This window comes from Acipenser ruthenus, chromosome 30, assembly GCF_902713425.1.
Source record: "Acipenser ruthenus chromosome 30, fAciRut3.2 maternal haplotype, whole genome shotgun sequence".
NCBI classification, from domain to species: Eukaryota; Metazoa; Chordata; class Actinopteri; order Acipenseriformes; family Acipenseridae; genus Acipenser; species Acipenser ruthenus.
In genome coordinates, this window is record NC_081218.1 from 7,325,235 (window position 1) to 7,340,528 (window position 15,294).

The window sequence follows — 15,294 nt, forward strand, 5'->3', positions numbered from 1 at the left end:
AGTTAGCTATGTTACCCAAACACAAATCTGCGCAGATCCCCTGAAGCGTGGAAGTATTAACTTGTCCGTGTGTAAATGTGCACCTGAGCCTTGCTGCTGCAGCAGCGTCCTCCGCATTATAAATAAAAGAATCACACACAATACATGTTTGAGTTGTTACATGTCCCTGCAATCAGATGACCCATTTGACACGTGACCTGTGACGTGCTGCATTACTGTAGCTAACAGTGAACATGTTTCTTGGGAAATGTGGTTTTGTCGTAAATACTGTGTCCTTTAGCATTGATTTCTTTTATTGTGTTATTTGAAATTGATTACGTGCTTGGGTTGTTTTTTTGTGTCAAAATATATATTTTATTAAAACCCACGATCCATTAATTACTCAGAGTGACACATACATCAGTAAATATCGTGCTTTCACTGTAACAATAAACCGAATCATATTAGAATACAGTAAAGAAAACAGACGTGCAGGAATGATGGTGAAGAAGGGGTTAACTGCATTATCAGTTTGTGTTACAAGGTAACATCTCTTCCACGGAAGACCCGCCCAGCTGCTTTTTCTATTGGTTAGTCCCCAGTGTTTTTTCTCCCGTTCTTTTTCCTGATTGGTATGAGTCAGTAGCATTCTGCCGCGCCTCATTTTCCTCCAGTGAAACTAATAACGTGAAATTGACAAAAAAAAAGTTCTGGAATGATTTTGTGTTGTGAAATTGCGCAGGTTACAACGCGGCGTCAGCGGTGCAGCTGTGAGAGGCGGCGACAAAACCAACGTGAAATGCAGGTTCACCAGAAGAAACAAAGAATTGCTTGAAAGGCTGAAGATTTGCAATTAATTACAAAACAGCGAAGTGGAATTGTGCAGGAAGTCAAGGATTTCTTACTTCAAGGTGTTTTTTTAAGTAGTTCCTGAGTGTAGCTGCGGTCAAGTTAGCAAACAGATGCTTACTGATCAGACTACTGGAGAAACTTAACGAGCATTGATATACCGCATAGGTTTCCCTTTGCTTTGTAGTTGACAGGTGCTTGGGCTCAGATTGATAAATACTGCAGATACGATACATCTCCTGGCTGGGTTTTGTCAGCGGGAAGAACATGTCCTGATCGATTCACCTTGATCATCGACGGCGAGAGAGGCAAGGTTCGAGGGTAATCCGAGTCCATTCTGATGCTCTTCTCGGCAGAAATATTTCCTGCTGCTGGAATTAAAACATTTCCACTATCTCACAAACTTGACCGCTTTTATTATTATTATTTTTAGTGTTGATTTTGGTAGTCAACAACACCATATAAAATATCTGAATATATGCATTTTTCAACATTTAAGTAAAGGGCGTCTTTCGCCCGGGCAGCGGCTGACATTGACACATAGATGTGCGTGTTTTGGTTACTAAGCCTTTGGAATGGAACTTCTGACCCTTCTGTGGTCTTTCATTTCAGAAGCCGTGTACAGCGCGATAATCTCTCGTGTTTCTAATTGGTGTGCGTAACTGTAGTTTTGTTTTAAAAGGAGGAGTATAGTAATGTCGAAAACGCTAAAAAAGAAAAAGCATTGGTCTAACAAGGTACAGGAGTGCGCGTTGTCCTGGGGAAATGGTGGAGAATTCAGTTCTGTGGTGGAAATCCACGGGGGAGCAGAGCGGGGCGAGTTTCCTTACCTGGGGCAGATTAAAGAGGATGCGGTCGTGTGCCACTCCGGTAAGCCACCGACCCCCGGGGATGTTCTGTTAGAGGTGAATGGAACGCCGGTCAGCGGACTCACCAACCGGGACACGCTTGCTGTGATACGACACTTTCGGGAACCCATCCGGCTGAAGACCGTGAGACCAGGTAATGAAGTTTAATAATGTTTCTACAAAAATACAGCTATGTTGTTACCTAAGGGTGGTGTGCATTACTGTGTGTCATCTTCACGCCCGAATTGCAGTTTACATGGCCTTTGCAACACAAATCGAGCACAGTTAACAGTGCAGGAGGGTTCCACGCTTAAGAGTTACAGCAATAAAATAAATTGTGCCAGAATATTGGTCACTGGGGATTTAGCCTTCATGTTAGGTTGGGCTGTGTTTTTGTTTTTGGCAGACTGTAAGAACCAATCTCGTTTATCCTGTCTAACTGCTTCACCTTCGCCTGCCATTGTTTTGTAAATGGTTAGTCAGTTGGCACTGTGTTGTCCCAGTTATAATCTATCTATCTATCTATCCAGTGCTGTGAAAAAGTATTTGCCCCCTGTCTGATTTTCTGCATTTGTGCATATTTTTGACACTAAATGTTATCAGATCTTCAACCAAAACCTAATATTAGATAAAAGGGACCCTGAGTGAACAAATAACATATTTCATTTATTTATTAAAGAAAGTTATGCAACACCCTGCCCCCATGTGAAAAAGTAATCGCCCCCTTAGACTCAATAACTGGTTACGCCACCTTTAGCAACAATAACTGCAACCAAACGCTTCCTGTAGTTATTGATTTGTCTCTAACAGCCCCGTGGAGGAATTCTGGCCCACTCCTCCATGCAGAACTGCTTCAACTCAGTGACATTTGTGGGTTTGAGCATGAACTGCTCGTTTGAGGTCCTGCCACATCTCAATGGGGTTTAGGTCTGGACTTTGACTAGGCCATTCCAAAACTTTAGATTTCTTGTTCTTCAACCATTCTGATGTAGACTTGCTTGTGTGTTTCGGATCATTGTCTTGCTGCATGACCCAGCTGCGCTTCAGCTTCAGCTCATGGACAGGTGGCCTGACATTCTCCTGTAGAATTCTCTGATACAGAGCAGAATTCATGGTTCCTTCAATGATGGCGGCGTCCAGGTCCTGATTCAGCAAAGCATCCCCAAACCATGACACTACCACCACCATGCTTGACCGTTGGTATGAGGTTCTTACTGTGGAATCCCATTTTTGCCCAGTGTCTTTCTGATGGTGGAGTCATGAACACTGACCTTAGCCGTGGTGAGAGAGGCCTGCAGATCCCTGGATGTTGTTCTAGGGTTCTTTGTGACTTCCTGGACAATTTTACGCCTTGCTCTTGGAGAGATTTTGGCAGGGCGGCCACTCCTGGGAAGATTCACTACTGTCCCGAACTTTCTCCATTTGGACAATATGGCTCTGACTGTGGTTCGGTGGAGCCCCAGAGCCTTTGGTCTTCAGGAATTTCTTTTGTTCATGGCATGATGTGCCTCTAGAACCTGTGTGCTGACAACTTCACTCTGATAGTACGGGCCAAAGTTAGTCAGATTTATATTGGGCAGGGCTGGCCCAAATCAGGCCTGGTTGTTAACCAAAGTACTCAAACAGCTGACCCTAATTATCCCTTTAATTGGGTTGAGTTAACTAGGGCAGGGGGGGCAATAACTTTTTCAGACCTGAAGATTGTATGTTTGATTACCTTGCACACCAAACAAATCAAAGAAGCACCAAACTTTGGTGTCATTTTTTCTCTGACTCCCTCTATATACTACTACAACCCACAAAAAAGTCTGACCAAATACAATGTGAAAAATGTGCAAATATGCAGAAAATCAGACAGGGGGCAAATACTTTTTCACGGCACTGTGTGTGTATATATATATATATATATATATATATATATATATATATATATATATATATATTTTAATATTAATATTATAACAGTTTATAGCTGCGTCTCATGCAGCGATTCAGTTTGATATAGTACAAGGGTTTGTCTGTTCCTTGTCAGTGTTGCTCACCTGTGTGCTGAGGCTGGATTGGTATAGTATAAGGTTTTGTTAGTGTTGCTCACCTGTGTGCAGAGGCTGGATTGGTATAGTATAGGGTTTTGTCAGTGTTGCTCACCTTCGTGCTGAGGCTGGATTGGTATAGTATAGGGTTTTGTCAGTGTTGCTCACCTTCGTGCTGAGGCTGGATTGGTATAGTATAGGGTTTTGTCAGTGTTGCTCACCTTCGTGCTGAGGCTGGATTGGTATAGTATAGGGTTTTGTCAGTGTTGCTCACCTGTGTGCTGAGGCTGGATTGGTATAGTATAGGGTTTTGTCAGTGTTGCTCACCTTCGTGCTGAGGCTGGATTGGTATAGTATAGGGTTTTGTCAGTGTTGATCACCTTCGTGCTGAGGCTGGATTGGTATAGTATAGGGTTTTGTCAGTGTTGATCACCTTCGTGCTGAGGCTGGATTGGTATAGTATAGGGTTTTGTCAGTGTTGATCACCTTCGTGCTGAGGCTGGATTGGTATAGTATAGGGTTTTGTCAGTGTTGATCACCTGTGTGCTGAGGCTGGATTGGTATAGTATAGGGTTTTGTCAGTGTTGCTCACCTGTGTGCTGAGGCTGGATTGGTATAGTATAGGGTTTTGTCAGTGTTGCTCACCTGTGTGCTGAGGCTGGATTGGTATAGTATAGGGTTTTGTCAGTGTTGCTCACCTTCGTGCTGAGGCTGGATTGGTATAGTATAGGGTTTTGTCAGTGTTGATCACCTTCGTGCTGAGGCTGGATTGGTATAGTATAGGGTTTTGTCAGTGTTGCTCACCTGTGTGCTGAGGCTGGATTGGTATAGTATAGGGTTTTGTCAGTGTTGCTCACCTGTGTGCTGAGGCTGGATTGGTATAGTATAGGGTTGTGTCAGTGTTGCTCACCTTCGTGCTGAGGCTGGATTGGTATAGTATAGGGTTTTGTCAGTGTTGATCACCTTCGTGCTGAGGCTGGATTGGTATAGTATAGGGTTTTGTCAGTGTTGATCACCTTCGTGCTGAGGCTGGATTGGTATAGTATAGGGTTTTGTCAGTGTTGCTCACCTGTGTGCTGAGGCTGGATTGGTATAGTATAGGGTTTTGTCAGTGTTGCTCACCTGTGTGCTGAGGCTGGATTGGTATAGTATAGGGTTTTGTCAGTGTTGCTCACCTTCGTGCTGAGGCTGGATTGGTATAGTATAGGGTTTTGTCAGTGTTGCTCACCTGTGTGCTGAGGCTGGATTGCTCCCACAGTGGAGATTACTGGCAGTGTTTTGGCCTTTCCATAACAAGGGTGTTTAATTGTTATAATTTGAAATAACTAAGATTTAATGGATTTTGTTTTGCTTTTATAGATACCCGAATCTCCGGGGGGGGGGGGGGGGGGGGCGACTTTTACACAAGGTGCACTTTTTTACTCCAGCAAATTTAGAGGAAATTGATAGCTTACAATGTTTCTAAAGCCATCCGGAATGTTTATGGTAAACAAACAGATAAAAGGCATCCTCTCCTGAGCACAATGTATTTTTTTATTAATGTTATTAATGATCAGTATCAGAGTTGTTCAGTATTTTAAGAGCATCCCTCCATTCTATGACAACCATTATAGTTTCTAGCTTCAGATACATAAACAAAGTAAATGATGAAAACAAACAAGAGCAGCTCTGTTTATTATTCTGTGTGCTCTGTAAGTGTCTCCCATGCAATCTAGAGTGTATGTTCTCAGCAACACAATGGCTATCATTTGTCATTTTTTAACTATTGTAATTTTAGCCATTTAAATGAATCTCCCCACTTAAGTACCTAATTACACCCTTGAATAAATATTCCAGGCAGATTGTTCATGGCGAAGTCAATGGATAACTTCATTCATGGCGAAGTCAATTCCATGATCGACAACAGCAACAGTAGACCGTTCATGAAGCATGCATAGATTTAAGAGGGTGCTACAGTATGCTATTTTAAATAGGACTATATAACTTGACCCACATCATAGGCCAACATCCCTAAACCTTTAAAGATTAATGATCTGCAGAGGAAACATTTTTATTTGGGGATCGACAGGCATGTATTTTCAGTCAGTGTGCTGAATTAATTGCAGGTATAACTTGATGTTTTTGTGGTTTTCCCTAATTTTAGAGATTATAATTTGCACGTGGTGAACCATACACTATTAACAAAGCATCCCAAATACGCTTCTGAAGGCTAAGGAACGTTTTGCAAGTGTGCGTTGAACATTCAGCGAGTATACAGCTAATTTTGAGCTTTAGTTTAGTGAGTGCCTCAAACATTGTGTAATCTTATGCTGAGTGAAAGTTAACCCTGTCCATGCTCTGCTATGTGGCTTCTTGGAAAGAAATCTCACGGCTTGTAATGAGGTCTAATTAGAATGTCTGGGGCAGGTGTTTTCTCCCAGATGACTGCGGAACATTAAGTGCCCAAAAATACCAGACACTATAGAAACCAACATCACAGAGGCTGAGCCAGCTAGTTAAGATGCCAAAAAGAAACTGTAATAGGCCAATCAGTCTATGGATACCCGAAAGCTATTGTAGTTTAGTTTTGTTTCAGAATCACTACCAATGGAAGTGTAGACACACAGTCTTCTCTCGTCTTCCTTGGCTTTCTGCATGGGGTTTACTGTCAGGATTCCTGTCTCATGTAAATTAAGTGTTTCTACTTAATACAAAAATAAGCAGTTTGCTTTCTAATCTTGTGCATTTTTCAAATTGTATTACAAGGACACCTGTGAACTTACTTTCATGATGACAGCTATCTGCCTCTCACCTTGAAACCATAATAATTGCTTTCATAACAGCAGCAGTGTGGAGTAGTGGTTAGGGCTCTGGCCTCTTGACCGGAGGGTCGTGGGTTCAATCCCAGGTGGGGGACACTGCTGCTGTACCCTTGAGCAAGGTACTTTACCTATTATTTATTTCTTAGCAGACGCCTTTGTCCAGGGCGACTTACAGTCGTAAGCAAAAATACATTTCAAGAATCACAGTACAAGTATTAATACAATTAAGAGCAAGATAAAATACAATGACTTTGGTTCTAGCAAGTACAAGTATATGACAAAATACGATTCATTAACGGAGCAGATAAGTGTCAGTGATAGTTACATCAGGATATAATTAAATACAAAATACTACAGATTAAATAACACTTGACAGATTACAGTACTCTAAACTACAGGATTAAATGCAGTAAAATCGGGAGCAGATAAGAGCAAGTAAAGCGCATTAAGGAAGAGTGATAGTGTCCAGAGGGAAAAAGAGGAGTTCTACAGGTGCTGTCTGAAGAGGTGAGTCTTGAGGAGGTGTCGGAAGGTGGTCAGGGACTGGGCAGTGCTGAAATCTGTAGGAAGGTAATTCCACCACTGCGGGGCGAGGGCGGAGAAGGAACGGGCTCTGGAGGCAGGGGAGCATAGAGGAGGTAGAGCTAGTCTTCTAGTGCAGGAGGAGCGGAGGTAGAGTGGGGGTGTAGGGAGAGATGAGGGTCTGGAGGTAGCTGCAGTCTGGTCAAGGCATCTGTAGGCGAGTACAAGAGTCTAAAACTGAATGCGAGCGGTGATCGGGAGCCAGTGGAGCGAGCAGTGATTGGGAGTCAGTGGAGTTGCGTGGGAGAAGCGAGGCAGAGAGAACACCAGGCGAGCAGCGGAGTTGTGGATGAGCTGGAGCGGACGGGTGGCGGATGCAGGGAGGCCAGCCAGGAGGGAGTTGCAGTAGTTTAGGCGGAAGAGTACCAGGGCCTGGACCAGGAGCTGGGTGGCATAGTTGGAGAGGAAGGGTTGGATTCTTCGTATGTTACTCAGGAAGAAATGGCAAGTGCGTGCAGAGGGGATGGTGGAGTCAGAGGTGGGGAAGGAGAGGAAAATCTGAGCATCATCAGCATAGATTGCTCCAGTAAAAACCCAGCTGTATAAATGGGTAACTGTATGTAAAAATAGTGTGATATCTTGTAACAATTGTAAGTCACCCTGGATAAGGGCATCTGCTAATAAATAAATAAATACTAATAATAATAACATACAACACAGTTTCTTATGGTGTAATGGAGGGTCTATGAGCAGTTTGTCAGTTTTTGTAGCATTTGTAGCATTTGTCAAAGCTACAAAATCCGGCCACCTGACTAATAGAAAAACCCTATCAAGTGTCTGTAACGTTGCAGGCGAACTATTCATTCAAATGTAAAAATGCAACCTTTTATTGTGTTTCTGATTCACTTTGAAATCCTAAAACTAAACTTACAAACGAGAGGAGGCCATTTGGCCCATCTTGCTCGTTTGCTTATTAGTAGCTTATTGATCCCAGAATCTCATCATGCAGCTTCTTGAAGGATCCCAGGGTGTCAGCTTCAACAACATTACTGGAGAGTTGGTTCCAGACTCCCACAATTCTCTGTGTAAAGAAGTGCCTCCTATTTTCTGTTCTGAATGCCCCTTTATCTAATCTTCATTTCTGACCCCTGGTCCTTGTTTCTTTTTTCAGGTCGAAAAAAGTCCCTTGTCAACATTGTCAATACCTTTTAGAATATTGAATGCTTGAATCCGATCGCCGCATAGTCTTCTTTTGTTCAAGACTGAACAGATTAAATTAATTTAGCCTGTCTGCATATGTGTGACATGATGAATGGTGCAGTGCAAAAGATTCTCCCAAAACAAATACTCTTTTTAATTGTAAACAAACAGAAATATCCAAAAGTAATCCAAACTGCAAAATACACCCCACTACCAGCGATGGTATCGGGGCAAAACAAAACAGGGTCTAGGCTCAAAAAGGTAAACAAAAAGACACTCCTTAAACCACAATCCTCCGTGCACGAAAATGTGCTCTTCTCCTCCGGGGATCGTGGTGCGTGCGCTGTGCTGTGTTGTGCTGTGCGGTGAGGGGCGTGCTCTGGGGTTTATGCTGGCTCCGTGGCTACAGCCTCCCGTCCTCCTGCTCCTCTGTCAAAGACACAAAACAAAACACGTAACAAACAGAAAACATCAGCTCCGGCCGGTCGCTTACTTTCTCCGTGCAAGGGGAGGTACTGACGTAGCTGCTTCCCCTTTGTACCCAGAAAACTCCTCCCTGCAATCAGCGTGTCGCCATGGTTTCTCCAATAGAGGGCTGCCCCGCAGCTAACTGCAATGGAGTCGTCCTGAGTACTTGCAACTACGTGCCCCCTCCTAATATGGTTACCTTCCGGTTTCCACCTACCATCAAGGTGGCACATCTAGGAGGCAGCATACCTTCCCCCTTCACACAGCGCCCTTTCTGGTTGGGAGGGAGATTTACAGCATCAATCCTTTCTCTCTCTATCACAATATGACAAGCCTTTTAATCCAGGAATAATTCTGGTCGCTCTTCTTTGCACTCTTTCTAGAGCAGCAATATCTTTTTTGTAACAAGGTGACCAGAACTGAACACAATATTCTAGATGAAGTTTTACTAATGCATTGTACAGTTTCAACATTACTTCTCTTGATTTGAATTCAGCACTTTTCACTATAGCCAAGGATTTTGTTGGCCTTTTCTTTATATCTTCCCCACATTGTCTAGATGAAGACATTTCTTTTTTTTTTATATAAATGTAGTCGTTGCCAATTATTTAATATTTTCTCCCAATTTGGAATGGCCAGTTATTATTTGAAGCTCAGCTCACCACTACCACCCCTGCGCTGACTTGGGAGGGCGAAGACGAACACACGCTGTCCTCCGAAACATGTGCCATCAGCCGACTGCTTTTTTTTCACACTGCAGACTCACCATGCATTCACCCAAGAGCTACAGCGTCGGAGGACAACGCAGCTCTCGGGCAGGTTACCGGCAAGCCCGCAGGCGCCCGGCCAGACTACAGGGGTCGCTGGTGCGCGGTGAGCCGAGGACACCCTGGCCGACCTAACCCTCCCTCCCTCCGGGCGACGCTCGGCCAATTGTGCGCCGCCCCCTAGGAGCTCCCATCCATAGTCGGTTGTGGAATAGCCTGGACTCGAACTTGCGACGTCCAGACTATAGAGCACATCCTGCACTCCACGTGGAGCACCTTTACTGGATGCGCCACTCGGGAGCCCCAATGAAGACATTTCTGAGTCAACATAAACTCTAGGTCTTTTTCATAGATCCCTTCTTCAATTTCAGTATCTCCCATATGATATTTATAATGCACATTTGTATTACCTGCGTGCAATAGTCTTCTCTATTAAATGCCATTTGCCATGTGTCTGCCCAGTTCTGAATGCTGTGTAGATCATTTTGAATGACCTTTGCTGCTTCAACAGTGTTTGCCACTCCTCCTATTTGCTTACTATACCAGAATCTAAATCATTAATGTAGATTAGGAATAGCAGAGGACCTAATACTGATCCCTGTGGTACCCCAGTGCTTACCTCGCTCCATTTTGAGGTTTCTACTCTAATCGGTACTTTGTTTTCTACATGTTAACCACTTCCTAATCCATGTGTATGCATTTCTTTGAATCCCTACTACGTTCAGTTTGAGAATTAATCTTTTATGCAGGACTTTGTCACAAGCTTTCTGGAAATCTAAATAAACCATGTCATATGCTTTGCAATTATCCATTGTTGATGTTGCATCCTCAAAATCAAGCAGGTTAGTTAGACACGATCTCCCTTTCCTAAAACCATGCTGACTGTCTCCCAGGATACTGTTTCCATATAGGTAATTTTCCATTTTGGATCTTACTATAGTTTCCATATAATAGAAGTCAGGCTTATTGGTCTGTAGTTACCTGATTCGATTTTGTCTCCCTGTTTGTGCATTGGCATTACATTTGCAATCCAGTCCAGTCTGTCGGTACAACCCCTATGTCAAGAGACTGTTGCATGATCTTGGTTAGCGGTTTGTAAATAACTTCTTTCGTTTCTTTGAGTACTATTGGGAGGAGCTCATCCAGCCCAGGGGATTTTTATTTTAAGAGCTCCTAGTCCCTTTAACACTTCTGCCTCTATTATGCTAAAGTTATTTAAAACTGGATAGGAACAGGTCAACATGTGGGGCATGTTGTCTGTATCCTCTTTTGTAAAAACGAAACATTTAATATATTTGCTATTTTATCTCTTCATCTACGATGTTGCCATTTGTATGTCTTAGACATTTTACTTCCTCCTTGACTATTAAGATCATACCAGCAAGCAAAAGCTAAATCTGTAAGCCATCCACAGATTTTCCTTTTCAGTCAGATGAATAGCCAGCTGTCCCTGTATCCTGTCCCTGATATTCACACTGAAGCTGTATTTCTCTGTCAGTGGAAGTAAACAGCAGCAGCAGTGGGATGAATCTTGTATTGGTCAATATGGCAGCTTTCCCTTGCCTTCTCCAAGGCTTCCTGCAGCATGTTAAGCTGGTTCAAATGTCCCTGAGAGTGCCACTGTCCACAATCCAGCTCATTTATAAAACCTGTGACATTTACAGCAAGTGTTTTGTGGGTGAGAATAAAGAAGCTGAAGCTGCTGCTCGGAATGCAGAAGCAGGATTCTTGTGGAGTGACAGGCTGGATCACAATGCTGTCAGCTCTGATGATACAGTTGCAAAACATCCACGCAGATTAAAATGGCTCTGCTCTATTCCCTGTCCAGGAATGGGTGCTATCTGAAGTGTCGTGTGAATAGGCTGTAATAGGCTTTGGGAATAAGACAAAACTCCTGTTTTGGTTCTCGTTTATTACTTTCCACATAACAAAGTCACAACAATATATATATAGAATATATACCGTCTTTATAAAAATGACTACACAACATTTTCAGGAATCTGGGTACTGTTTAAGCGAGGCATGTCAGCCCCATGAGATTCTGGCTCGCTCTAAAGCAGCACAACACATTTTTGTCCCAGATGGCTTTCCAAAGAGTGCACGCGCATAATCTGGTTTGTTTACTTTTTGCTGTCTAAAACTTTAATAGAGGCTCAAGAGCTGCTGGGTTGATTCTGTGTTTTTTATATATATATATATATTACTCTCACATATCACACTGAGCTCTTTTTCATTTGCCATTTTCTGAAACTGTCGCGCAAATTCTGGTGAGACGGTAAGTAAGTGCAAGGTATTTGTCATTTGTAGCGAATACAAACATCTGATTTTTGTATCCAAAAAATATTCCGATGTTTGTCCCATCACTAATTCATACTGTTTAGTGTCATGCGAAGACTGGACAATCCAATAGATGGCTGTGCTTGTTTGTACATTTTTTTGTGATCTTGACAAAGAAAACCAAAGCCATGGTGGTATCCAAACTTGCTGTGCTCACTGGAGGTCAAAGCCCAATGTCACACACCTCGTCATGTGAGCGGAGCGCCAGAGAAAACATTCACATGGCTCTGATATTGCCACTGCTGGGACTCTTGTACTGGAAACAGGTGTATTTTCAAATGCAGTATGTTCTCTTATGTATGGGGCATTTCCACGCTAACGGGGTACACATGTGTAACACAAAGTTTGAAAAATAAAGTTCATGATTTGATGTTCATCCCGATCTTATCATATGCTCTGGAGTCTCAGTGACATAGAATTATTAAAGGGAAGATCTCTTTTTATGTTGCATAAATGTTGCAGGCACTCGAAGTTCATACTCCATGCATGGTAACGCTGCGAATGAGGGCCGACAAGACATGAAAAGAGCCAAAAAATTACAATTGTGTTACAATTTTGTACATGACTTGTTATTTATTGACATTTTATTATGAACAACAGTCAAATATGAGAGTCCAAGGTATTCCTTCTGATGCTTTAATCAAATGTTTTGTTGCTTGCACACAATTATCAGACGCCTGTATCCAAGGCGACTGTGAGGGTGTGCCGAGAGGCTGATGTTAAACAGGGAGGATGCACAACCAAACATTCAGTTAAAAGAAACAAATACTTTATTTGTGAACAAAAATAAGCTTGTTCTTTCAACAAATAACTATTTACACTGATCCTGGATCAAAGCAAACAAAAAAAAACAATGGCAGATAACACAATCCTTCTATAGCTCGGCTACCACAGAGGGTCAGGTACTAACCTCCAGCCAACCAGAGCTCCTCCTCCTACTGAACTCCTTTATACATTCTCAGGTAGATCCCTCCCCCAGCAAAACCATTACTGGGCAAATACCCATAATAATAATACATTCATCCAGATTATTAAGAGCAGCGCCTATCCAGCATGAACCTCAGACATGCGCTCCCCTTCCCATACAGACAGCAGCCTGCCACAGAGAGCAAGCAGACCTGCATCACCTGAGCTCCTTCAATCCAATGGGAAGCACCATGTCTATCACTAAGTGTTAACAATCTTAAAACTCCCAACTCCTCTATATATAAGCATTTTCATTAGCAAAGAATACTTAAGATATGAGTTCACTTTACCAGCAGTGTGCACCCTGCTACCCAAAATGATACATCGCACTCAAAAAAACAACAAGAAGAAGAAATGTATAACAAATGTATAAATACAGATTTCATTCTTATGCCTTTCCCTGATTCCTGACAAGCAGATACACACAGACTGAATAAACATTCATTTAGGGGTAGTTTTATCTGGCCATGTACATAAAGAAAGTGAATCCGTTTTTAGTTTGCAGTTTTGTTTTTAAAGCTACGTTGGGCAGAGAAGCATTTTCTGGCTGAGTGATGGAAAAACAGTGTCTCTGACTACAGTCAGAGAGAATTACGAATCACAGATTTACAGTGCTTATCAAACAATAACATAACATGTGTAATATAAACAACACCTCTGCATAACATAAATAAATAGGATAGATCAAGGCAGAAGATAAGTTTTGCCTACAAGTGTATTTAGTATTACTACCATGGTTACATGGAAAGGCATATGCTTCCTTTCACACGGCTTCTTGCAAGATATACTGAAACACACGCTTCATCAATCAAAGTCAAATTTGCTGTAAAAATCAAGAAACTTACTTTCTTCCAGAATCCAGAGAGATGGAAGATGTAATCAACCAAGTAATTATACCCTTCAGTAAGTAAGTGATAGTTCCTAACCACAACCACATTCACAACATGAAGGACCTACACCAACAGATCAATAACAATAATAACACTATGACGCAAAATGACAACTCTCTTCAGTCAGAAGTCAAAGGGCATGGGTCAAAGTTTAATAAAATGTACAGATATAAGAAAACTGAGTATTATTCCTTCCTAAAGAGCTGAAAAAACTTTCATGTTCGTAACAGTGTGGACAGACACTGATATGAACGTAGCACAATTTTTAAAAACTGATCTAGAATATAGAATCGCTACAGTGGTAAAAACACACTTCCGATAATATTTTACGTTTTCTAGATTAAAATAATCAATTGAAATAGGCATAAATGTGACGATATTGTTTCTAAACACCCTGTAAGTAATCCTGTTTGGATCACGTTTGAGAGAGATAGTATACACTTTCATGTCCTGATTTGGATACAATGATGATGAATGATCTTGCTGAGTTTAATGTGTGTTCTCCTGGTGATGCAGAGCGTGGGTGCCTGCTAATATAATGCTACTGCTTTACAAATGATACACCTTAAGCTTTCTGAAACAGTCAGCAAATTGTATTTATGAACCAAGCAATCATTTACTTTTCCGGTCCCTTGGTCATTCTTCTCTGTGCTGTGTGAATTTCATTTGAGGAGATGCAATTGCTTAGATGCTAATATGCTTAACACTTCTCAAGCATGGGCAATGTAATGGTTAGCCTGGGACTTGGCGGTCAGGCCTGTCGTGACGGCTCTGCGAAGTGGCACTGTCGGGACGGCTCTGCGAAGCGGCTCTGCGAAGCGGCACTGTCGGGACGGCTCTGCGAAGTGGCACTGTCGGGACGGCTCTGCGAAGTGGCACTGTCGGGACGGCTCTGCGAAGTGGCACTGTCGGGACGGCTCTGCGACGCGGCTCTGCGACGCGGCACTGTCGGGACGGCTCTGCGACGCGGCTCTGCAACGCGGCACTGTCGGGACGGCTCTGCGAAGCGGCTCTGCGACGCGGCACTGTTGGGACGGCTCTGCGACGCGGCTCTGCGACGCGGCACTGTCGGGACGGCTCTGCGACGCGGCTCTGCGACGCGGCACTGTCGGGACGGCTCTGCGAAGCGGCTCTGCAACGCGGCACTGTCGGGACGGCTCTGCGAAGCGGCTCTGCGAAGCGGCTCTGCGAAGCGGCTCTGCGAAGCGGCACTGTCGGGATGGCTCTGCGAAGCGGCTCTGCGAAGCGGCACTGTCGGGGCGGCACTGTCGGGACGGCTCTGCGACGCGGCTCTGCGAAGCGGCTCTGCGAAGCGGCTCTGCGAAGCGGCACTGTCGGGATGGCTCTGCGAAGCGGCTCTGCGAAGCGGCACTGTCGGGGCGGCACTGTCGGGACGGCTCTGCGACGCGGCTCTGCGACGCGGCTCTGCGACGCGGCACTGTCGGGGCGGCACTGTCGGGACGGCTCTGCGACGCGGCTCTGCGACGCGGCACTGTTGGGACGGCTCTGCGAAGTGGCTCTGCGAAGCGGCTCTGCGAAGCGGCACTGTCGGGGCGGCTCTGCCAAGCGGCAACTCGTTTGGCTGGATCGAATGCTTTTCTCTATCAAGTTGCATTGTTTTATGAGCACACCAT

General features: G+C 43.7%; 1 protein-coding gene across 3 annotated transcripts in view; it reads left to right on the forward strand.

Moving 5' to 3' along the window:
• Nucleotides 1-620: 620 nt before the first annotated feature.
• LOC117432797 (membrane-associated guanylate kinase, WW and PDZ domain-containing protein 3) overlaps nucleotides 621-15,294 on the forward strand; it is a 135,206-nt gene continuing 120,532 nt past the window's right edge. For 2 of the 3 annotated variants that reach the window (XM_059004736.1, XM_059004737.1), the window contains exon 1: nucleotides 621-1,830. In XM_059004736.1, coding sequence (XP_058860719.1) covers nucleotides 1,524-1,830 — 307 coding nt within the window. In that variant the 5' untranslated portion in view covers nucleotides 621-1,523. The remainder of the gene's footprint in view (nucleotides 1,831-15,294) is intronic. The other variant, XM_059004733.1, reaches the window with a different exon arrangement.